The 26,293-nt window shown below is 37.0% G+C and overlaps 1 protein-coding gene across 2 annotated transcripts in view; it reads right to left on the bottom strand.

Annotated features, from left to right (window-relative positions):
• ITPR2 (inositol 1,4,5-trisphosphate receptor type 2) overlaps nt 1–26,293 on the bottom strand; it is a 499,301-nt gene that overhangs the window by 159,579 nt on the left and 313,429 nt on the right. For both annotated transcript variants that reach the window (XM_031000671.3, XM_055358014.1), the window contains one exon: nt 17–125. In XM_031000671.3, coding sequence (XP_030856531.1) covers nt 17–125 — 109 coding nt within the window. The remainder of the gene's footprint in view (nt 1–16; nt 126–26,293) is intronic.

Below are 26,293 nucleotides of genomic sequence, written 5' to 3'. Positions count from 1 at the left end.
AAATGACAGGACTTACCTCCCACCTGTGCAGTTTTGGAGTAGGCTCCCGATAGATGTCCATTCACACCAATACTATAATCACCTTTAAAGTATCGATTCAGAAGTATCTTTCTTAATGTGTTACCCTAATAAGAAGGATAACAAAGAGTTACTGTTTCCTTTTCTAATAAAAGTGAAAAATGTCAGTATGTTAAATGCTTTAAATGTATTTTGTGAATGATGTTGAGGCATGGAAAAATTAACTTTATATCAGATAATATTTTCTGAGGCAAAAATTTACAAATGCATCCCAATAAAATAATCATTTTGCTTCTCATAATAAATAAAGAGGGTGGGAGAAGCTTTTTGGAGGTGATGAACAGGTTTATGGCAGATATTGTGGTGGTGGTTTCACAGTGTATACTTATCTCCAAACTCATCAAGATGAAGACATTAAATATGTACAGCTTTTTGAATGTCAATTAATCATAACTCAATAAAGAGTTTTAAATATAACTTTATTCTGTCAAAAATAAAAGTGTGTTCAATAGAATGTACTAGAAAAATCACAAATGCTAAAAATTTAAGATTGCTTCAAAAGCTGAAGTTTCCAGAGTTGGGGAGTATCAGTTGCCTAAAGAAGACTCAGAATAATAAACACCCTAAGAATTGGAAAGCAAAGGGCATAGGTAAAGCAATTTAGTCAAAATAGCCAGAAAAAGAGTGCGGAACAGAGCAGGTACTCAAAAAATTAACCTTGATAAAACAGACTGAATTATATTTAAACTCCAAAATGCTTTATTCAGAAGACTGTGGGCAAAAGACAGTGTATTCCTTTACAAATTACGTAATCCAAAACTTCCTAAGTCTTCAATTTTGTACTGACTACGGGACATTTTTAAAATAATACATTTTGTAATATAATTGCTTGCATGTACATAAGAAACACAGATAACTCCAAATCTTTTATTGGTGATTATTATTTTAATAAAAAGAGTGATTTAAAAGCATTATTTAAGGAATACTTGTTTGAACTATTTAAATTAACATAACTACAGAGATGTTATTCCCACCTTGCAGGTAAGGAAACTGTGGCCCAAGAGCTTAAGTAATTGGCTGCAGATCATGCAGTTAAAAGGTGATTGAGCAACACCTGACTCAACTCTTGTCTACAAAATCCAGCCATTTCTTCATGTCCCGCTGCACCCAACCTTCATGCTGTGACATGTAGCTCTCATTGCTCATTCACTTTCTCATATTTTGGCTATTCTTTCTCAAGTTCTTTAGGTCTTCTCCTCAGTTCTTTTGTTGTGCTCCTCTCCTGGCTGGCAATTTCATCTTCTCCTTAGTTGCACAATCACTTCTGCTGGTCTGCCTGCCAAATGTGTTTCCTCCGGCCTGAACCTTGCTTTCCTAAGCTTCTCATTCTGTTTCCACTTAGATTTCCTTACCTGTGTCTTGAGGTTCCACTGGCATCTCAAACTCAATTTTTCAGAACAGAATATTCCTTCTCTTTCAAATGTTTTCCCCTTAATTTTAATTTCTTTTAAGAAGATCACACCCATTCTCATAATCCCAGCATTTTGGGAGGCCGAGGCGGGCAGATCACGAGGTCAGGAGATAGAGACTATCCTGGCTAACACAGTGAAACCCCGTCGCTACTAAAAATACAAAAAATTAGCCAGGCGTGGTGGTGGGCGCCTGTAGTCCCAGCTACTCGGGAGGCTGAGGCAGGAGAATGGCGTGAACCCAGGAGGCGGAGCTTGCAGTGAGCCGAGATTGTGCCACTGCACTCCAGCCTGGGCGACAGAGCGAGACTCCGTCTCAAAAAAAAAAAAAAAGAAGATCACACCCATTTTCGTCATTTAAGCTCCAAATTTAAGGGATCACCTACTATCCCCCCCACCCCAACTTGATAATGATTTGAAATGTCAAATGACATGAAATCCTGCCCATTCTACCTTTCAGCTGTAGCTTCCAATAGAGTCTTCCTACATTATATTTTAACCAAATTGAACCATGTGATCATTTCTCTCTCTTTTTTTTTTTTTGAGACGGAGTCTCGCTCTGTGGCCCAGGCTGGAGTGCAGTGGCACAATCTCGGCTCACTGCAAGCTCCGCCTCCTGGGTTCATGCCATTCTCCTGCCTCAGCCTCCAGAGTAGCTGGGACAACAGGTGCCCACCACCACGCCCGGCTAATTTTTTTGTATTTTTAGTAGAGACGGGGTTTCACCATGTTGGCCAGGATGGTCTCGATCTCCTGACCTCGTGATCCGCCTGGCTCGGCCTCCCAAAGTGCTGGGATTACAGGCATGAGCCACCGTGCCCACAAAGCCTTCTATGTCTTACCTTTACTCCTATGATATTCAATGCCTGAAATGATCTTCCTCCGTCTTACTTATGAACTGGTCCTATCTTCCCTCTTCATTCTACAAATATTCATTAGGTGCCAATTGTTTCAGGCACCATTTTAAGTCAGTAAGATACAACCCTCCCTCAAAGAGTTTACAATGAGATGAACGCAATAATAGAAACATCTACCAAGTCTTCTGGAAGCATAAGAGGAGCTGTTGACTCCGAGGAGGCTCTACATGGCATAGCCTGTCTACTAACTTATGTGATCATCAGACAGACCTGTCTTGTGCACAGTTAACACTCAACTAACATGTCCTAAATGTCATAGTGCCAAGAATTTTTTTTTTTTTTTGAGACAGAGTCTCACTCTGTTGCCCAGGCTGGAGTGCAGTGGTACAATCTCAGCTCACTGCAACCTCCACCTCCCTGGTTCAAGCAATTCCCCTGCCTCAGCCTCCCGAGTAGCTGGGATTACAGGCACACACCACCACGCCTGGCTAATTTTCTTTTGTTTGTTTTGTTTTGTTTTGTTTTTTGTATTTTCAGTACAGACTGGATTTCACCATGTTGGCCAGAGCTGGTCTCGAACTCCTGACCTCAGGCAATCTGCCCACCTCAGCCTCCCAATGTGCTGGGATTACAGGCATGAGCCACCGTGCCCGGTCAGTGCCAAGAATTCTAACAGACACTCAGAGTGTCTGGAGTTTGTTTATCCTTGTAACAACTTTTATTTATTGGTACTTAAATTCTTAGAACATAGACATTTATTATTGCTTCCTGTTTCATGTTTTCTTTCTTTAAGACCTCTTCATAATGGGGTGTAGTAAGTAAAGGTGGTGACTAGTCTCAAAAGAAACAGTGAAGTATAACAGCTTATTCTACCAAGGAATACAACTCTACTATCTACTATTCCTGATAACGCTTAAGTACAGCACCTAGAAGAAACATAAGACATGAAAATCGTCCTTACTGTTTCTTTTTTTAAGAGAAAGTCCTTTGAGTTGAATTAAATTCACCTGGCCAAAGAATATTTCTTCCAAAAGGAAAGGAAAAACAAAACAAAGCTTTTCTTTGGAGTCAACGCCTTTGGGTAATTACTGTGACTCTCATTATAGTAGAAGGAGATGCTATGAAAAATCTTTTAGACCCATAAACTACAGGGTTGAAGTTATAAGCTGGGGAGAAAAATATGAGGTCACATTAACTGAAGCACTAATTTTTTTAAAGAGTAGCTCAGTTTGTTGTACTATTCATGGATCTCACCTCTACAGACCACTCACTCTAACCCTGTAGAAGACAGTTGGCCCACCTGTAATAACTAAAGCTGACAGTGTGAAAATCCAGGACTTTTTCTTGAAATTGCACAAGTCAGCATCACTGTCTGAAAGGGAACCTATTGTGAAGAGGACTGAACCCTTGAGAACTAGCTCCCCTTTTAGTCTCTGCAAGAACCTTTTATGTATTATTATTTCTATTATTACTTAGAGATAGGGTCTTGTTGTGTTGCCCAGACTGGAGTACAGTGGCACAATCATAGCTCATTGCAACCTCACACTCCTGGCCTCAAGCAACCCTCTCACCTTGGCCTCCCAAAGTTCTGGGATTACAGACATGAACCACTGCACCTGGCCCTGGAAGAATCTTTTAATCACACCTTTTTATCACACTGCTGCAAGAACCCAACCAACAGATAAACAAATAAATTTTTTTAAAGATGAAATAGAAAACTTTTTTACCATTTACTTTTTAAAATGCCCTTTATACTGCTAGAATAATGAAACTATTGAAAACCAACCAAAGAGTAGAATTATGTCACACCAAATAAAAATTAGCATCATATTTGTGATTATTTTTAAATTCTCTTCGGCAGATAAAATAAAATCACAGTGCCTATCAGATTCATAGACATCAAAATCAAATGAGTAACACTCTTCTTATTCAATTATAGCCCTGTTAGAAGCATCTATTTCCTCACCATGTAATATTCAGACTGCCATAGAAAAGGCAGGGGCTTCCTATTTTTCTGTTCTCAACTCTGAAGCCACTCTGCCTGGGTTTAAATCCCCTCTATGCCATATACTAACTGGGGATCTTAAACAAGTTACTTCATCACTCTGGGCCTCAGTCCCTCAATTGTCAAATGAAATTGTTAATATCTACTCTCAGAGGATTTCTGTGATAATTAAATAGTTAAAATTTACTGAAAGTACTTGGAACAGTTCCAAACACATAGTAAGTGCTATAAAAGTTGTGCATTGTTGACGTTATCCCTGCTAGTATTAATATTATCCAGATCATGGGAACAGTCTACAACTTGCAAAGTGCTTTTGCAGACACTTTCTTATGTTATACCAAACCTTCCCACAAAAGTGAAATAAATTTCCAGTATATTAAGAAAATGTGAAAAATAATAAATGATAAACTGTCCCTAAATCCTAGCTTTTTAACTATTAATCAGTCCTTAGAATTATATACTTATTAGCTAACATGGCAAAGTCACCCTAAAGCATGAATATACTTCACTATATAAAATGTACCCTTACAACTTCAACTAAAGTTGGAACAAATTCTATCTTGGTTCAAACTTCAGAGTTTTGTGCTAAGACAAACTCTGGTGCTAAAAATGATTAATGAATAGGTATAAACAGAACAAGATTCTGTTATGTCTTAGTAATCTTCATTTAAGAATAAAAAAATTCAGATATTGCTACATCACAAGTTCAGCAGAAACTGACTTCTCTTGTCAACTATCCAGTTCTGACTTAAGCAGTGAGAGACATGTACTGTGTCCCAATTTGCTTTTGGGGCATTCTTGATAGTTTGCACTATCTGTGCAGTGGTGGTAGCTTAAATGTGAGTCATTTCCCCAAATTAATTCAAAAGTAACTGTAGAACCATTGTCAGAAATTCTGGTGCCAGGGTTGCAAATAATTGTCTCAGAGCTATAATTGCCATGGCAGAAATGAGGGAAGAACTAAAAGCACATTAGGCCATTATGAAAAGGATTTCACCACAGTTGAGAAGTTTGACTTCTGTGCTGGTTCTTCAAATCCAAAATGCATTCCTGATGCACCTCCCATGGAAGGTCTCTTTGCTGAGTGAGGACAAGCAAGGAATGTCCTTTACGGCCTTTTCAATATCAGAGTCAATTCCAGGCCACAAGACACTACTTTTAGCCAATGTCTTCATGTGAACACATCCCAGATGTGCTAAATGTAATGTAGCCAAGAAAACTAACAACCACCTTCTGAAATTACAACAAAATATCTCCATAAAAAGACATCTTTTGTGGCCAGAGAAGTCCTGCTGATGGTTTGTGAATATCTGGGAGGATTGGGTTTTTCCCACCCACTCCCTGTTACACCGAGTCCAATGCATCAAAAATTAAAAAGTTCAGAAATCGTTGCCTTTCATGGATAGAAAGGATAATCAAATTTATGCATCCTAGAAAGGACTAAAATTTTGTTTCATTTTTGAGAAAGCACAACTCTGTTTGCCTTAATGGGGAGTTAATAGCCTTAGGAATGAAGAGTTCAAGGATGTGTGATATTTGAGGTATAGCTACCCACATTCATTCCCATCCCCTTAGAAAAACAATTTGCTAAAGTAATATTTTTTCATTATGTAAAATATAATCAAGATATCATGAACAAACACAACCAGCATCCTAGAAAACTAAGTCCTCAACTAGAACTTCAAAAGGTAATAAAAACTGCAAACTAAGGATGCCCAATTTAAGACTTATCCTCAAAGATTCATGATAAGCTACTAATCAGCTGAGACAAGATCTACAAGGAGGTGATGATAGGTACCTGTTAGTCTCCCCATAGTCCCATTTTAACATTAAACTTGGTATTAGCATAATTAGTGTTTCTGTAACCTTTTGGCTTAGTAACAATATGTCTGATTAGGTATTTTTCCTCATTTGAATTGCCAGGGGTAAAAAGGTACATTTCTCATTTCAATACATTAATGTAACAACTGTATCTTTGTGGAGTGATATTCTGTCCATCGTTATAATCAACTATATTTTCAGATAACTCCTTCAGGAGAATATGGTCAATCTCCTATAATCTAGCTGTTTAATCATTTGAACGTCTTAGTCTCCCTGTCCAAGAAGTTGTAAGTCAATTTCTCTCCCTGTTGCCTTGCCTAGCTTTCTTAAGATAGGAAACACAAATTTCAACAGGACTAGTTATGTGCACTCAGAAGATGCTCTTCTCATCAACACAATGACATACTCATTACAATCTTGAAAAATATATGATGTCTCAATGATTCCAGTAAAGAGCCTTGTGAAAAAACAAGACTGTGGAAAATGTTAGATCCAAATATTCATTCACCATAATGGCAACCTACTTCCAAATTTCTTCTTTCCTTGTTTTTATTGATTGTAAAAACATTTATTACATTTCTACCATGTGTCAGGAAGTAGAAAAGTGGATGCAAAAGGCAATTCTGCAGCATATGCTGAAAGAATTTTCAGATATGTGGAGTTGAAACATATGGCACTGTTTTCCAATATAAATAATCCTCACCAGACCATTTGATTCCATTGGTGAAATTTAAACGTTTAAACAGTAAATGATGAGGTTTAAATATTTGATGCTGCTGCTGAATGAAAGAGTGACTTCAATAACCACTCTGAGTTTATCAAATATCCTAGCCTCAAGACAAACAGGGTTGCTGAGAAGGTTTTGTTAGGAGATGATTCTATACTCCATAGATAGCAAGGAATAAAGAAAACTGTATTTGTTTTCCTTGGGGCATTAATTAAAACCTCCCAGTATTTGAATTCCAGGAAGCATACTAACTAACATGAAACCCAACAGACCCTTCTACCTCAACCATTTTAAATACAGGGTTTGCTGAAATTCAGAGTTTGAGAACTTATGCAATCCCTCACCAATAGGACTTAAGAATGGATTTTACTGCTTGTAATTGTTTAGTTTTCAGAATAAGCAGTCTTCTGACTTTAAGCTGAGAGGAGGGTAAGTAAGCAAGAAGTGAGCAGACAAGCTTTAGATACCATCTCCTTAATGAAGGAAAATGACTGTATTCACATAACATAAATCAGTGCCTCATAAAATCACACTCAAAGACAGTGGCACACAATCATTAAAGGGAAGCCCATAGTCCCTGGTACACAGTATAAAAACCTACTAGAGTACTGTTTGTTACTGAAAAGAATGAAATCAGTGCTGTCAGTGCAGGCGTGTGCATGCTCGCCAAAGACTGGGGAAAATGGAACTTCAAGAGGTAATTTCAAAGCTTCTGCAAAGACTATGTTGCTGAGTGGGGGGTAAGGCAAAGTATGTAACTCAGTAATGGACTCAGCTTACAGTGCATCCCAGAGAGCACAAGAGGAAAGAGCAGGAGATGGAAGGAATTTAAATAAATGAGAAGACTGACACTGATCTGAATAGCAATATGAACTTCAGTGGGAGAAAGGTCTTCCTCCTGGACAATGGGGAAAGTCGTAACTAGTTTGCTGTTTTAAAGTTCTATCCCCAGATTCTGTGATGTCTGTTATATTTCCATAATCATTTAGTGAAGACAGGCACAACTTTGGAAGGTGGTGTCACAGGAGATGAGGAACAATACATACAGGGACGTATCACCAGCACTATCCTGCTCTATATTGGCCTTCCTGTTTCTATGGAGTTTCTTGCATTCTCAACAGTAGTGCAGTCCTTGATCTTCAAGCTGTGACCTCCTGATCCACAAACAAGAGAGTGTGGCTGGTTCACAGGGCAGTGAGACGAGTGCATGGCTCCGAAGAGCTGGCAAGGAAACAATGGGGTAGAAGACCCACTGCCCCCAACCAACATACACACACACACACACACACACACACACACACACACACACACACGGATTAAGTGAGAGACAAAGACCTCATTATTTTTCCCCAAAATACTAGAAATAGATTATTCTTAAAAGAGAGGAAGAAAACTAGCACTGGTATTACTTATCAATCAATGCAATATTTGACAAAATACATATGAAGCTAAATTTTAATAAATTCAGAATACATTTAGAAGTTCCTCAGATAGGACAGTCTATGGAATCCATGGAATAGAGGAGTTGTACATGGCACAACTTCAAAGGGGAACCTTGAGAATTAAATGAGATAATATCTATACACACTTTAATACATAAGAAGTTCAGTTTATGAATGCTCCCAGCATTGGCAATGATAATGCACGTTAGTGGACCTTAGTGGAAATGATGTCTCAGAGAGTAATGTGATTGGTTTGAGTCTGGGTTCTTCCACTTATTGGCTTTGTGATCTAAAGAATTTTAATTAACTGCCCCAAGGCTCAGTTTCCCCATCTGTGGATAATAATATTTACACTGCAAGGCTATTTAAGGATTAGGAAATTAAATAGGAGAAGCTTTATGTTCTTGGCCCATAGCAAGTACTGAATAAACAGCTACTGTAATATTTTATTTTATGTTTAAAGGAAAGCATTAATAAGTTTCAATCTGGGGAAGACTTGCACAATTGATGACATAAAGAGGACATTACAATGCCCAGTGCCACAAGACAGCCATGGTTTTCACAGCTGACATCAATATCCAGCTCCAACCTTCTATAATTTTTCAAGAGAAGGCAAATGAAAAACAGCATTCATTTTGTGAAAGACTACTTTGAAGCCAATTTGATCAGTATGCTACAATTTCTTAAAAATAACACTTACTTGTGGATAGGTTTCAATCACCCCTATTACATGTACAAAGCAGAATTCTTCAGAAGATAATTTAGACAGCCTTTCCTTGAAGTAGTGTTAAATGGAAAACCAATATTCCATGTTCTGTGGGAAAAGAGCTATTTTCCCTCCTATTTAGTTTTAACACAAGAAATGTATTAAGTATATTTATAAAGTTATTATCAGCAACAATTGTTCATTAGCGGAAAGGCTGTGCTTCCTAACACATATCCATATGTCTCTCCATACCCACAGGATGCCCCTCTAAGTCACTGCTCACTTAACATTCAGAGGCTTGCAAAACAACAGATGACTGGTATTCAGAATACATGACTATACAAAGAGTGTTTATAAATCATTAAGAATCTTGTAGAAAAGCTGACAGAAGAACTGAACTGGCATTTCATATAAGAAACACATACAGCCAATAAACATGAAAAAAAATGCTCACCTTCCTTGGTAATCAAAGAAACGCTAATAAAATGGTGGAGACACCATTTTATACCCAATAAATTGACAAAAATTAAGAAGTCTTACAAAATCAAGTGTTGAAGAGGACATGGATCAAGAGAATGTGGGATGCAAATTGGTACAACTACTTTGGAAATCACATCAATGTATGCTCTCAGCCACCAATTTCACTCCCAGGGGAAACGTGCTCAAGGAAACAAATAGTATCCCATCCTAGACATTTATATCTGCATGACAGCAATAGCAAAAAAAACAACAAGCAAAACATCACCTGGAATCAACCCAAATAACAAGTGACAGGAAAATTGACAAATAAATTATAGATTATTCCCAAACTGGAATATTATAGAGTAGTAAACATGGATTAAACAGAGCCTCACCGTAACACACAACTACTTTGATGAATGTTAGAAATAGAATGATGACACGGAAAAAAAGGGAAGTCCTAGAAGATATGCAGTATGGTATTCAAAACGTGAGGTACCTCTGGAAGGGGAGGCCAGAACACATATGTAGACACAAGTTACAGGTAATGTTCTCGTTCTTCATTTGGCTGAGGTCATGAGTCTTTATTATATTTAATGCTTTATAGTTAAAATTTATGTTGCATATATTTCTTCATAAAAATCCAATATTATAGGAAAAGAAAATGCTCAAGAACTATTAGACATCATGATGACAGCTTCCTACATAGGATGTTCTGTTGCTTTCCAGCTCTCTTTGAATCCTGGCTAAAATCCATAGCATTACTTTAGGGGATGATACACAATGCAACACCTACAGATTTGAGCCACTGTCTCAACAATCCACATCTTCCTTCTGCCACACAGCTTCTTAGTGTCTTATCATGCTCCCTTCTGCTTCAAGACATTAGCAGATGATGTTCTCTTTCACCAGCCATGCTTTCTGTCCCCCGACCCCGAGTCCTCCTAGCTTTACTTAATTCCTACTTAACCTTTAGATCTCAGCTCAACCATATCTTCCTCAGAGTCATCCTCTCTAACCTCACCAAGTCAATTCTCATTAAGTCCTCTTATAATAGCATGTATATCACCATGTACTTTAGCTGTATATTTATTTATACCAATCTTTCAATGATTTCTATCACCCTCTATTAGATTATAAGTACCATGAGGACAGGAACTATACCTTTCTTTTTTTCCTTTTTGGCTGACCATTGATTCCAACACCTAGCCCCCAAGCTAGCAAACTAAGTACTCAAGAAATATTTTTGACTGAATGTATGAATCAATGATTTTGAATGAGAGATCACTCAATTTATCAACAAAATTTGATGCTGAGTGCCAACCTATTCAAGGATGGCTGATATTTGTTGTATATCATGTCTGATAACTTTGGAAAACATTTGAGATTTATTCAATGTTACTTGCATATTACATACTTTTAGTACAAGGCTGGGTGCCTTGTATTAATACTAAAACTACAAGGCACCCAGCCTTGTACTAAAAATATTTAAATATTTAGCATAGTACTAAAAATACAAGATGCCCAGCCTTGTACTAAAAATACTTTATATGTAAATATTACATTGTATTACTGGCTCATGCCTGTAATCCCAGCACTTTAGGAGGCCAAGGCAGAAGGATTTCTTGAGCCCAGGAGTTCAAGACCAGCCTAGGCAATATAGGGAGACCTCTTCTATACAAAATTAAAAAAAAAATTAGCCTGGTGTGATAACATACACCTATGGTCCCAGTTAGGAGGCCCAGGCAGGAGGATCACTTGAGCTCAGGAGTTTGCGACTGGCCTGGGAAACTTAGCAAGACTTCATTTCTAATAAAAATAGGAAAATAATCTGGGTGTGGTGACATACGCCTGTGGTCCCAACTACTAGGAGGCTGAGGTGGGAGGATTGCTTGAGCCTGGGAAATCAAGGCTGCAGTGAGGCATGATTGCACACTGCACTCCAGCCTGGGAGACCCTGTCCAGCCTGGGAGTAGGAATCCTGTCTCAAAAAAAAAAAAAAATTAGCACATAAAACTCATTACCTATGGTCGGCTGAAAGAAGGAAATTGTGTTGAAATCCAGCAAGCAAAATGTTATAACACTTAAAATACAGACAATTTCAACATTTAGCCTGAAAGATTAGAAGGTAAAATACTAATTAATGATCACAAATGTAGCCTAATGCAAGAGAACACACTAATACCCCAAAAGTCCAGTCCAGGTTATCCCCCTGCTACAATATGTCTACTGCAATAGGATTTTCGTATTTTACTAAAAAACAAAGAAACCAACTTAAGGCTGCACGTCATGCAAGGATCTGACTCAGCAACATAATTCCTAATATTATGTGAATATGTCAATTTAAAGAGATACAAATTCACTATTCTCTTTCAAAATATGTTTGAATGTGTCATAATTTATAATAGAAGATAAAGATAATTCTTTTACCTCATTTTTCCTCATGAAATAAATCATTTCATTTCTTTAGTGTTCATTGCTACATTAAAAATTATATAAATCGAATCTTAATCATTTCTTGCATCTATTTGTCCAGGAGGCCAATATTTGGCTGACTTTAATATGAGCAATTATCTGCTCCCATGAGCTCCTAATTGTGTTCTACATGTAAACCATAATTTTCAAAGAATTTTGCAGAGAGAAAACTATGAGACAATGATTTAGAACTAATGAAAAATAGAAATCCTTTAAATTTTCATCAACATTTCAAAGCACTAACACAATTATTACTAAAAGAAAATGAGGTCTCAGTTCAAACAAACCTAGAGATGCCTGAGCTAATTAAAGGGGCCAAGTGCCAAATGCTTACCTTAGAAAGGGTCTTTTTAAGAAAGGCTTTATTAGACTTATTATGGTCTTATGAATGCTATTTTGGAAATCAGTTTGATTCCCTGTGGCATACACCATGATAGATATTTCACTACTTTAATGCATTTAGAACTGTAACTATAATCCGGGGCACTAAGAAAGTAAACGTTTATTTTTAATAACATGCAAACACATTTGCTGGTAAGGAAGCATAGCCGCTTGGTAGTAGTGTGGTGCTAGCCTCTGAATTATAAATGTGGATTTTCACAGGTTTGTGATTCACCTATTGAAATTAGCTTCTGGAAAAAACAAGATGAAACATTCTCAGGCTGAAAAGAAAGCTTAAAGTCTTTAATAAACATTATTTGAGGTAAACCAGCTTTTCTGAATTAGTGAATTGAAGAGAGGAAGAATCATTTCAGTGAACTACAGGTTGCTGATGCTGATCTAATACTCCTAAGGTGGGGAAGAATGAGTCAATGAATATCTCTATACTCTTCTCTCTCTCTCTCTCTGTGTGTGTGTGTGTGTATGTCAGTGTGTATGTGTGTAATATATACATATATCTATTTTTGTACTCATGGATATTGATGCATATTTGTAAAATGAATTAGGTCTTTGAAGTATGAAGATTCTTGCTATCTCCCCTGGGTGTTGGTAAGCATAAATGACTGGGTTGCCTTCAAAAAAAACTGAGCAAGCACATCTCTTTTCTGCTTTATTTCATTGATTCTAACACACCCATTTCTTTCCTGCATGTTTTAACATTTCTAAATTACAGGTCACTTTAAAATCCATGGTGTGCTTTAGTTTAATTGGCAGCATTTATTTATTTTTAGGGATACATAAAATTATGGTATGCCTTATTTATGATTGATGGTATTTTATGACTGATGAACTATATTGAACGAAAAAATAAGTACACCTTTTAATCTGGCATTGTATCAAATACTCATTGCTTCCCAGTATGTGGCATCACTATTATACCTGTTTTCTAGTTAAAGTAAAGTAAGATGAAAACATACAGAAATTTAGAGATTTAACCTTTGCAATCGAACAGTTATTTCAGTGTTTTCCCTTTTTCATGATATATTTTCTATATGTAGCCCAATTCACTACTGTAAATTTTGATATCATAGGCCCCTACATTAAAATTAGTAAGGAAAGTGACAATATTGATAGAGATGAGAGGTATACTTATCTTACAAATCAAGAGTAATGGAAAGCAAACAAGTAAGAGACACACATTGAACTAATGTATGAACCATGGACAATATTAAATTTCTCTCCTTTTAAAAAAGTTGTCCCTTGCTACCATCTCACACCCACTAGAATGGCTAAAATAAGTGATCTGGGGACACGGAAAAAGCTGACATTGTGATCTGAACAATAACACATGTTGGTGAGGATGTGGAGAAATTGGGACCCTCATACACTGCTAATGGGAATAGAAAATGGTGCAGCCACTTGGCAGTTCCAAAAAATTAAACGTACAGTTACCATACATTCCGGCAATTCCACTCCTAAGTATTTACCCTAAAGAAATTAAAACAGAGGTCCACACAAAAACTTGTACAGAATGTTCATTGTGGCATGATCCATAATAGTAGAGACAATCCAAATGTCCACCAAATGATGACTGGATAAACACAATGTGGTATATGCACATAATAGAATATTATTTGGCAATAAAATGGGACTGAAGTGCTGACACCTGCTAGAACATGTATGAGCCTTGAAAACATTATGCCAAGTGAAGGGAGGCAGTCACAAAAGACTACATATTGTATGATTCCATTTATATGAAATGTCCAGAAGAGGCAAATTCATAGAGACAAAAAGAGACAGAAAATAGATAGCCAAGGGCTGGGGCTGGGAAGAATGAAGAGTGACTGCTAAGAGGCATGGGGTTTCTTTTAGGGGTGATGAAAATGTTCTAAAATTAAACAGCAGTATTGGTTGTAAATCTGTAAATAAACCAAAAAACACTAAATTGTACACTTTTGTAGGGTGAATTTTATAGTATGTGAATATCTCAATAAAGCTGTTACCAAAATATAAAATAAATCCATTAGATTGGTTAAGGAAAATCACTCCTTAAATAACATTAAAGTACATCTCTTAAGGAAAATAATGTCAGTTCTGTCCAAATTTTTGCTAAGCAGCTGAGCTGCTATTTACCACAAAGTTCTGCATTTAGGTGCATCTGTGCAACAGATATATTAGAATGGCACATGTTTTGAATGTTACATCTGTTAGTAAAATGTAGACAGGCTCAAATTGCTAATTAAACATGAAATTGTATGTGTCAATTAGGAGCCAATTTCCTTTTAAAACTGTCTAATGTTTAGGGCACAATAAATCAAGCTAGTATCTGGAACTGTTTGAGTCTTGACCTGTGTGGGAAGGCGGTCCAGTGCACTGAATATAGGCTAGACAGTTTCCATGGATACCTCACACTACTTGATGTGTAGAAATGCAAAATTATAAACAACTTCATGGAAATTATGGTTCACAAAATATATTAGTTAAAAAAGCCCTCATCTTCCTAAAAAAAGATCCCAGAATTTATTTTGTTAACAAGTAGATAAGGGTTTTGTGTGTGTGTGTGTGTGTGTGTGTGTGTGTGTGTGGTGGGGGGTGGGGGTGGGGAGAGAAGGGAAACAAATTTTTAAAAGGACAGCTTTTAAGTGCCTTTGTAATTCATATGGGAGGAAGAGACATTCAAAATGTTGCTCTCATCATAAGCTTTATAGCAAACCTCAAGAGTTTAAAGACAGTTTGCTTTTACAGGAACTAACCATATTGAATTATGCCAGCTGAGTTTAATTAATCTAGCCACTGCATACTAATATGCTAGTCTTTCCAAATAAATGTACACTATAATTACAACCAGGCTACTCCGCCCACCATTCTTTTACTCCTTCTCATAAAATAAGACTACACATCTTCCAGATGTGACAGAAAAGCCATAGTGGTATTTGCCAACCATTTCAGAATTAAACATAATAAAGGATGAGAAGAAGACATGTAGCTTCCATAAGAAAAGAAGATGCTTCCCACAGACTTTGTTGACAAGACCTGACCACACACCTGTTTACTTACAGCTTTAGCAGGCTAGAGAAGGAGGAGTGAGAAGATCACAATGTCAGCTTTTTCCATGTCCCCAGATCACTTCGACTGTTAAGCAGTCAGGTCGCAGAATGCCAAAGACAATCAGCATGCACAGAAATGCAGTCATTTTCTTTGGACCACTTAATCTAGTCATTACAGGAGGACCCGCAGGAGTAAGGTGAAGAACACAAATTGTTTTAATAATGGAGACAAATGAATCAGTAAATTCAATTTGAATTAAACTAATATTTGATTATGTATCAGGACAGTTTCACAAATGTCATCTCATTTGGTGCTCATAGCAAACTAACACCTAGCTTAGCAGCAAGAGTCAACTGCATTATTTGCTCTTCCGAAATATTTTTGAGGAGTGTGCATTTGTTTTAATTTAAAGCAAAATAAAGACAGCTTTTTGAAAAATTATAAAATGTTCACTAGACGTGTTGGGGGCAGAAGTTGTTGGTAAAAGATCACAAAAAGAACTGTACCAAAAAATATGTTAAGTATATCTCTGCTCTAATAACATTTTCTATGCTATTATCAACTCTTCTCCCCTATTTCAAATTCACTATCATCTTGACTTCCCCAAATTCTGTTTTCTCAGTCTCTTTTTTCCTGAGCTGTAACCAATCGTTTCCCTGCAATCCTTCTTGCTTCTTCTGGGTATCTAATTGTTTAAAAGTAAAAGAGTGCTCCACAAGTATCACCCCATCAGTGCAACAGGAGCATCCTTCACACCTGTGTGTGTTCCACTGCTCCCAGGGCCTTTTCCACCAAATCCTCCCTGCTCTTCTGGTCTGTTTAATGTCACTGTCTTGGAGAAGCTGTTTCTGACGCCCCTCCCCTAGCCCAGTTTGTGCCCTCTGGTTGCACACTCATACAGTACTCTGGACTTCTCCTTCAGAGTAAATTTAAAACAGAAATTAATTAATCCCTGTCCAACTATTTGGTTGGTATGATTTTCTCACTAAATGCCAAGAAGGTAGAGTGATTGTTCATCAGTGCCTTTCCAGGGCTGAGCAGACATTCAATAAATTTTTTTGTAAGTATTTACTGTCTCGCCCATTTTTTTTCTATTTCCAAATACCTCTGCATTCTGTCATTTCCATAATTTCCTAATAGATTTTTTTCATAGAATTCATATTCTTGCTTTTCAAAATCACCTAAAAAGTCATACTATGACATAAACATTCTTTATTCTATTTTGACCTCTGATGAATAGAAAGTAATTACTCTCAGCATATGTGGGACCAATGTGTAAACATGTGTGGGACCACGTTTGGCACATGCATGAGGCCAACGCATAGACAGCTGGAGGCTGGTAGAACATAGCTACGAATCAAGTCTTGAAGTCTAAGCCATCTCTGTCCACCATTTTCGCCCTCAGGCCCCATCAGTTTCTTTAGTTCTGTCCTCCTCAACGTCTTTCCACACCATCTTACTATTCCTGACACTAAAATCTCCTTCTCTGAAACATCTGTCATCCTAAACAACCTCCCAGGACCTCTCTGCCTCATCTACTCTTCATCTCATTTCCACCCTCAGTCAAAAACATCTTTTGCTCTTGCTTTACCTCTGTGAAAGGAAAATAAATCCCAGGACCCCAAAATGACTAAGCCAACGGGAAAATCAAGCTGGGAACTGTGTCAGGCAAACTTGCCTCCCATTTTATTCCTAAATAAGATAGCTACAAAGATTAAAAAAAAAAAAAAGCTGCAGATCTCCCTCACAATTTGCCCACAAGAAGATTCCTTGTGGGCCTCCAGATCTTTACCCTAAAACAAGTCTGTTGAATTTCACTCTGGCAATGTAAATTGATAGCTTATCTTCACAGGTGCGGGACAAAGGACAGAACTCAAAGTCATCTCTCTGTTCACCTGAGATAAATGCATACCTGATTGCTTCCTCTGCCCTACTGCTTATGTAAAAATGCAGATTCACTGGGCCAGACTAAGGCATAAGTGATTATTTCTCTACCCACCCCCCACATGTAAATTGTGTATCGAGTGAAAGGCTGATCAAAGACTCAAAAGAATGCAACCTTTTGTCTCTTATCTACCTATAACCTGGAAGCCCCTGCTTTGAGTTGTCTCACCTTTCTGGACCTAGCCAAAATACATCTTACACATATTGATTGATTTCTCATGTCTCCCAAAAATGTAGAAGAGTAAGCTGTGCCCTGACCACCTTGGGCACATGGCGTCAGGATCTCCTAAGGCTGTGTCATGGGTGCATCCTTCACCTTGGCAAAATAAACTTCTTACATTGACTGAGACCTGTCTCAGATACTTTTGGGTTCACACCTCTCAATGGACAGGGAAGGGAAACAATTTTTTTTTTTTTTTTTTTGAGACAGAGTTTTGCTCCATCACCCAGGCTAGAGTGCAGTGGCGCGATTTCGGCTCATGGCAACCTCCGCCTCCCAGGTTCAAGCAATTCTCTGCCTCAGCCTCCCAAGTAGCTGGGATTACAGGTGCCCACCAACTCGAGTAGCTGGGATTACAGGTGTCCGGCTAACATTTTGTATTTTTAGTAAAGACGGGGTTTCACCATCCTGGCCAGGCTGATCTTGAACTCCTGACCTCGTGATCCACCCACCTAGGCCTCCCAAAGTGCTGGGATTACCGGTGTGAGCCACCGCGCCCGGCCGGGAAACAATTTTTAACTCTAAAGCATATGAGCAGATACCTTACTATAAGACACTCTGCAGTTACCATTGTGAAACACAGAATGCTGCCTGTATGCCCAGGGGATTTCACAGATTTATGAAAGCCATTTCCATCCTGCATTTTAAAAGCCCTTGCTTAAATTCGAATTAAGATTCATTATGCTTTTGCCATGATACTAACATTTTAACCCAGTGAAAAAAGAATATTAATATTCTTTTTATTCTGGAAAATGTAAAAAGTTTTCTAAAGATCCAGTGTCAAAGACTCATTAGCTAGTTTTACCTTAAATAATATAGGCCAGTTTGGGTCACTCTGAATGGGCAATTACTTCCTGTCCTGGGCAGCTCCAGCTGGTACTCTTCCTCGGATACTTTGTTCAGACCTCTCTCTCTCTCTCTCTGCAGAAACCCTGACTTTGAGCATAAGCCAGCCATGAAGCTGCCATGAAAAGTCATCTAGGAATATAATTTAATCTACACCCAAGTTTTCCAGGTTTCTCTTGTCTCAGCACTCCCTGTTTCCAGCACCTTTGCCTTATGTCTTCTATCCAATTTTTCCACTGTCTCCAAATTTCCTTTATTGCCAATTATCACACACACACACACACACACACACACACACACATGCAACCCTACATTTTCCCCCCGCCCCGTGGTAGTCCCTGAACAAAAGTCTCATACATAAAAGCTACCCAGGAGGAAAATCAACTGACTTCAGGCCACATGTATGTCATCAACTATTTCAAAATGATCTCTAACATCCATTTGTTGTGTTTCCACCAAACTTGTCATTTGTCCGTTTGTCCCATGTTTGAACTTCTGAAAATATTTCCCTTTCACAATGATGGCTGAAGGATTAATAAGCCTCCTTAGAAATCTGTCAATTAAATCTGTATCTTAAGAACAATGTGATAATTATAAACCACAGAATGCATAATTTTAGTCTTATTTTTTAATATTTTATCAGCTATGGAAGAAGAGTGAGCTAAATTCCTTAATGTAATCAGCTCTTTTGTTAAAAGCTTCCAACTAACTGCAATTTTTTTTTAAAAAAAGAAAGAGTTTAGAAAAAGGGAGGGAAAAGAAGAAAGGGTAAATGAATTGAAGGATAGCACTGGCTGGGATTTGTATCAATTTATGTTTGATATGCAAAAAACAAAGCGATTACAGTATTGCTGTTTCCTTTAATGAAGTCCCGAAAATGATTTACAGGAGTATTTACTGCAGTCATGATGTTTCTAAGCTTGAAAGATATCCATACAAAAAGATATTCTGCTGTATCAGATCAACTGAGTTCCAGCCTGGCAAGAAGTGATGATAATTATTGGAAAGTAAATTGTTATGTTTTTGTCTGACTGCCTGTTGCCTTGGCACGTGCTATTTCCAACTCTGTCTGGAAATAATAGTACATTGAGCCATCTTGGGTGACTTACATAACCCGCTACTATCATTTGAAAACTGTCAGCTTCAGTAACTTGCTACTGTTTGTACAGTTTCACTACTGAAACACTGACTTCATTGCATTTATTTTCTGCCTGTTGCCAAGAACCTTATGTTAAAAGGAAAATTAAGTATAAAGCTTCACCTTTAATCTAAATTCACACCATTTTCAATTTGGTTATGCACAATAAAAAATAAATAAGATTTAATGAAGAGCTGACTATAAAATAGTTCCTATTTTAATTTATCAATTAAAATTTGTATTGTAGCTATGACTAATTATCCAGGCAAAACATAATTATTTCTACTGTCTGGAACTATAACAAAAGACCAAGAAATCAGCCTTCGATCAGAATAGTATCTGTGTATTTTCTCATCAGTTAAAAGTAAGATGATGGAAAATTATCCTCCTAAATTCCAGGTAGTTTAACAAATATACAGAGTAATTTCTACCTCAGTAGCAAAATACCAACAGAATAGTGAAAAACAGGGTCCACAAGATCTTACTCAGATTGAACCAGTTTACTCCAGTATCAGCAAAATAACAAGAAAGAACAATCTATAAATTAAAAGATATAGGGAGAAAATAGGAGCTTTGCATCATTTATCAAAGAAAGTAGTTTTCTTGGAATGCTCAAATATTAGCACCAAATTCTAATACTAAAATTTTTCTTTAAAATAAATGAAAGGCAAGAAAGAGAAAAGCAGCATGTCTCTCATTTTCTACAGTGATTTTCTGGGGCAAGTGTGAACATTATTTTACTTCCATATTTGAACAGCACCTGCTGTAATTATTGTATTGCCTGTGTAAACTATCAAAGCCCTGATATTAAACTGCTATTCCTTAAGGCCCACACTGACTTCCAGCATGTGCATGGCTAATGAATTTAGTATTATTATACTGCTGTGGAAATCAACAAAAAGAAGGAGAAGAAAATAAAAGCCTGAAAACTCCATTTTCAGCAAAAGAAAGAGACAGATATAATCCACAAACTACAGAAGACACATAAGAGCTGCCCATATCAGCAGCCATCAGGCAGAAGCCAAGCAGGAGAAAGTACAGAGAAGCACTGAGAGTGGCCACATGGCCCAGCCGCATCCCCAAGAAGTTAAGGCAAAAATCTATCTCCTGAAGTGAAGGAGCCCACCAAGAAACACCAAAGCCGCAGTTCATATTTGTATCCATAGAAGTCAGAATTAGGGGGAGAAAAGGCAAGGTCAGAAATGTAGAGGGCCCGGGTATGGTGGCTCATGCCTGTAATCCCAGCACTTTGGGAGGCTGGGGCAGGCAGACTGCTTGAGCCCAGGAGTTCAAGACCAGCCTGAGCAACATGGAAAAATTCCATCTCTACAAAAAAAAAAAAAAGAAAAAGAAAAAAGCTGGGTGTGGTGGTGTGGTGTCATGAGCATGTAATCCCAGCTACTTAGGAGGCTGAGGCAGGAGGACTGTTTGAGCCCTGAAGGCAGAAGTTGCAGTGAGCCATGATTGCACCACTGAACTCTAGCCTGGGTGACAGAGTGAGACCCTGTCTCAAAAGAAACAAGAAAAGAAAAGAAGAAGAAAAGAGAAGGGGAGAGGAGAGGGGAGGGGAGGGGAGGCGGGGGAGGGAAGGGGAGGACAGGAAGGAAAGGAAAGGAAAGGAAAGGAAAGGAAAGGAAAGGAAAGGAAAGGAAAGGAAAGGAAAGGAAAGGAAAGGAAAGGAAAGGAAAGGAAAGGAAAGGAAAGGAAAGGAAAGTTAAGCTGAGGAACTACTGTTATGAAAGATACCATCAGAGTGGCCATATTTTTAGGATGTGCTCCAGCTTTGTGACAGCAGAAAAGAAAAGGGCTTTGGGGTCTTCAAAGACTTCCCATAAATTACTGGTTGTATCAACTGAAAGAATATATATAAGGAATATAAAGGGGAAAGGAAAGGTGGGAGATGCAAGAGCAAAGCTTATCAATAAATAGCACTCATGGATTATACAAACAAATTAAAATCATTATAAACAATTTTTTATATGCACTTTTTAACATGATGAAATCACCTCTATAAAGGAATGCTGCATAGCAAAAAGATAAGAAATTCAGGAAGAAATTGTGGAAAAAATAGGAGACGAACATTTAAAAAGTATTTATTTGGAAATGAATAAATAATTGGAAGGGACACAAATAAGCTCAACACTACAGCAAACAAAGGGATGGAGAGGATAGATATGAGAAAAAAATAAAATGGGTATTTCAAAAATCTCTTCAAAAGTTAAAAGAGAACGTAAAAGAAAAAAAAGACAGTGAATGGAAGACTCGGCATATACATAATTGGAGATCTGAAGAAGGAAACAAAATAAATGGAAGTTAACAAATAGTTTTAAAATATATAATGTAATAGAATTATCTTAAATGTAAGAATATTTGAAGAGTATAACATTGATGACAAGTAAGAAAACTACGAACTAGTTTTTTAAACTTCAAAAGATCCCTTGCATCTAGAAAATAAACTCTCCTTAAACAACTTTTAGAAGAGAGAAATTCTAAAGAGAATTTCTGAAAAACAACAATAATTAAAATACTATATATAGGGAGATGCTATGGGATGCAACTAAAGTAGTGATAACAGCCAAAAGAAACTATCGACTGACTTAACAGACAACCTACAGAATGGGAGAAAATATTTGCACACTCTGCATCCAATGAAAGTCTAATATCCAGAATCTATAAGGATTTTAAACAAAATTAACAAGCAAAAAGCAAACAACCCCATTAAAAAATGGCCAAAGGACATGAACAGACACTTCTCAAAAGAACACATACATGTGGCCAACAAGCATATGAAAAAAATGCTCAATGTTACTAATCACTAGAGAAATGTAAATCAAAACCACAATGAGATAACAATTACACCAGTCAGAAAGGCTATTATTAAAAAGTGAAAAACTAACAGATGCTGACCGGGCGTGATGGCTCACGCCTGTAATCCTAGCACTTTGGGAGGCCAAGGCAGGTGGATCACCAGAGGTCAGGAGCTCGAGACCAGCCTGGCCAACATGGCGAAACCACATCTCTCCTAAAAATACAAAAATTAGCCAGACATGGTGGTGCATGCCTGTAATCCCAGCTACTCGGGAGGTTGAGGCAGGAGAATCACTTGAACCCAGGAGGCAAAGATTGCAGTGAGCTGAGGTCACACCACTGCACTCCAGCCTGGGCAACAGAGCAAGACTCTGTATCAAACAAAACAAAACAAAACAAAAACTAACAGATAATGAAGAAGTTGCAAAGAAAAGAGAACACTTACATACTGCTGGGGATAATGTAAACTAGTTCAGCCATTGTGGAAAGCAGTTTGGAGATTTCTCAGAGAACTTAAAACAGAACTACCATTTGACCCAGCAATCCTGTTACTGGGTATATGCCCAAAGGAATATAAATTATTTTAACATAAAGTCACATATACACAATGTTCATCACAACATCATTCACAATTGCACAGACATGGAATCAACTTAAACCCATCAACAGTGGAATGGATAAAGAAAATGTGGCACACATATACCATGGAAATACTACACAGCCCTAAAAAAGAATAAGATCATGTCCTTTGCAGCAACATGGATGGAGCTGGAGGCCATTATCCTAAGCAAACTAACACAGGAACAGAAAACCAAGTACCCCATGTTCTCACTTATAAGGAGGAGCTAAACATTGAGTACATATGAACACAAAGAAGGGAATAACAGACACCAGGTCCTACTTGAGGGTGGAGGGTGGAAGAAGGGTGATGACCTAAAAACTAGCTATCAGGAACTATGCTTATTACCAGGGTGACAAAATAATCTATACATCAAACCCCTATGACATGCAATTTACCTATATAACAAACACATGTACCCCTGAATCTAAAATAAATGTTGTCGGGGAGGGGGGGCGGGAATAAATACAAATAAAAAATAAAGTAGTGCTAAGAGAAAAATCTGTATCCTCAAAACATCCATAGAAATAAAAATAAATGTCATACCCAAAAATAAAAAATAGCAAAATTTTAAACCAACTTATTAAATATAGAAGCATGGTGTAACGAGGTTGAAAAGAAATATAAACAGCACTAATTTTTAAATTTTTAAAATTTAACAATTTTTTAAAAACTTGCTTTCTGAGAAAATTAACCAGCAGAAACCCTAGTAAAGAAAGAAGGAAAGCCTGAAATACTAAGTAAAACATTGCAAGAAGGAAATAACTAAAGAAACAGAAAAAAATTAACTGATCACAAGATTTTCTATGATCAACAAGATTTTTCAACTACACGTAAACTTTTTTGAAAGACTGCATAAAATGAATAAATTTCTAGAAAAATAAAATTTATCAAAATTGAACCCAAATGAGACAGAAAATCTAAAGGGACCATTTTCATGTAATAAATAAAGGAAATTGTCAAAAAGCAAACAGCTCAAAAAGCACCAAGCCCAGATAGTTTCACAGGGAACTTCTCCCAAAGAGAAGATCAATCCAGCACTTTTTAACTGTTTCACAGCAGAAGAAAATAAGAAAAACTTCCAAATTCTTCCTATGAAATAAATAAAAAACTAACAAATAGTAATCAACAATAAAAAAACCTACAATATTTTTATAAATATCATTGTGTACAAACACACACGTGTGTGGGTGTGTGTGTGTGTTGGTGAATTTTATGACCCCGTGGAATTTGTTCCAGGAATGCAAAGATGGCTCAATATTAGAAACATTAGGAAACTGCTTAACAAAATAGAAAGCTTATAGAAATATAGTACTTACATAAAACAGCAAAAGTCCTATGATTATGCTTTACAGATGCTGAAGAACCATTTGACAAAATTTAATTTCATTTCTGATTTTAAAAATAAGTATAATAAATAGATGCTTCTTTAACAAAATAAAATATATTTATCTTGTCCCAAAAGCCAGCATCATGCTTACTGAGAAATATTAAAGGCATTCTCAATAAGGCCGGATAGAGACAAAGATGTTCATTACCATTAATATTTAACATGTGCTGGATGCACAAGCCAAAACAATTGGCAGAGATAAATGATGTAGAGACAAAATATTTAGAAACCATCAATATTTGCAGATGATGTCATTTTGTCCTGTGAACGCCAAAGACAACAAAATGAAAAACTACTGAAAACAGTAAGAGAATTTATTAAGGTAATGAGGTTTAAAACATAAAGAGGTTCTCTATGAACTTATATGGCAAAATCAACGAGATATATTAAGTAAAAAGAGCAAGGTGTGAAATAGTGGTATGATAAGTGATATGACAGAAACAAACATACATACTGTGTTTGCTTGTATATACATAAAGAAACTCTGAAAACATACATAAGAAACCAATAATAGTGATTATCTGGCTGGGAGGTAGGTGGGAGGATGGGAACACGGTGCAAGGGCAATGAAGGTGGGAAAGAAACTATTCTTGTTACATTTTGGTACTATGCAGTATATTACCTATTCAAAAATTAAATGTAAAATAACTTTTAATTGAGATAGTTTTCTTAAGGTTCTCAGAGAAACATACCAGTTATTGAGCTGTTGCTTCTCAGCTCCAAACTCCCCCTTGTGATTTGGGACTGAAATTTTATGGATCACATTTCTACTTTGCTGGCTACATCTAGGATAGGCTTTGCCAGCAGGAAGTATGAGAGGGAGATTGCAGGCAACCTGGGAGGAAGAAGAGACTCCAGGAAGGAAGAAGAGACTTGTTCCTCTTCTCTGCTTCCTATGGGCTTCCTGTTGACTTCCTGTTTTTGCTTCCTGTTCTTGTTGAGTGTCATTCCAAACACACTTTATTCTGGCAAGGGTGGTTCCTGCTCAAAGCCACAACTAACCCAGTCTGTAGTTTTTCCAACACGCCTTTCCCTCAGAAATAGCGGCTCCTGGCCTTTGCCAGTGGTCCCCAAGGTCTGAGTTCCAGCCACATGGGACCTGTCATCTAAGTTTTAAGTTACTTCTCTTTGCTCCTGATGTAGGGGTGAGATCTGCTTCATGAAATGGCTATCTTTGTGACACTTTAGTGTCTTTCTTTTCGTCTTTCATTTCTTCATTCCTAGCTATCAATTCTTCGTATTAAATTTTTTGTTAAAATAATTTGTGGATTTTTGTCTCCTGATTCAAACCTGATTGATAGACCAACCAAGAAAATCCTTCTCTTTATTTTTTAAGCACATACTATATCTATATATGAATTTGATTGATTAGATATTTATGGGGTATGGATCTTCTATAGGCTGATATAACTTTGAAAAATTATAGCAGAACAAGTCAGGAATCAAGTAGAATTAGTTTATGTAAGGAATATAACATGCTCCTTTTTAGAGCATCTGGATAAATTATTTCCTGAACCAAACATCACATTGAAGTAGCAATATGAGTCATTGTGAAAGAAAGTACATTAAAGACTCAGATTTTGCCCCTAAGTAGCTTCCTTTCTATGGTATAAATACTCAAATAGAAACTCCAGTTAACCAATCTGTATAAAGCTGATTTATTTTATTACCTGAAGATATTTTTGGGAGGTGGTGCATTTTCAATAGTTATACAAAACTGACATTAATATTTAGTTCATTTGCAAAGAAAAGTTCACACACTCTTAACTGAAGTTCAGAAAACCACGACACTTTATTATTATTTATTTTTATAAGTGCAGCACATGAAAAATAATTTCTATTAATTATGTAATATAAAGAGTGAAATTTAAGATAAAAATACCTTAATAGCTGTCAATCATATACTTGGTAATGCACTAT

Source organism: Gorilla gorilla, chromosome 10 (assembly GCF_029281585.2).
Source record: "Gorilla gorilla gorilla isolate KB3781 chromosome 10, NHGRI_mGorGor1-v2.1_pri, whole genome shotgun sequence".
Taxonomy (NCBI): Eukaryota; Metazoa; Chordata; class Mammalia; order Primates; family Hominidae; genus Gorilla; species Gorilla gorilla.
Note: the sequence above shows the minus strand (reverse complement) of the source record. Positions and strands in the feature narration are given on the sequence as shown.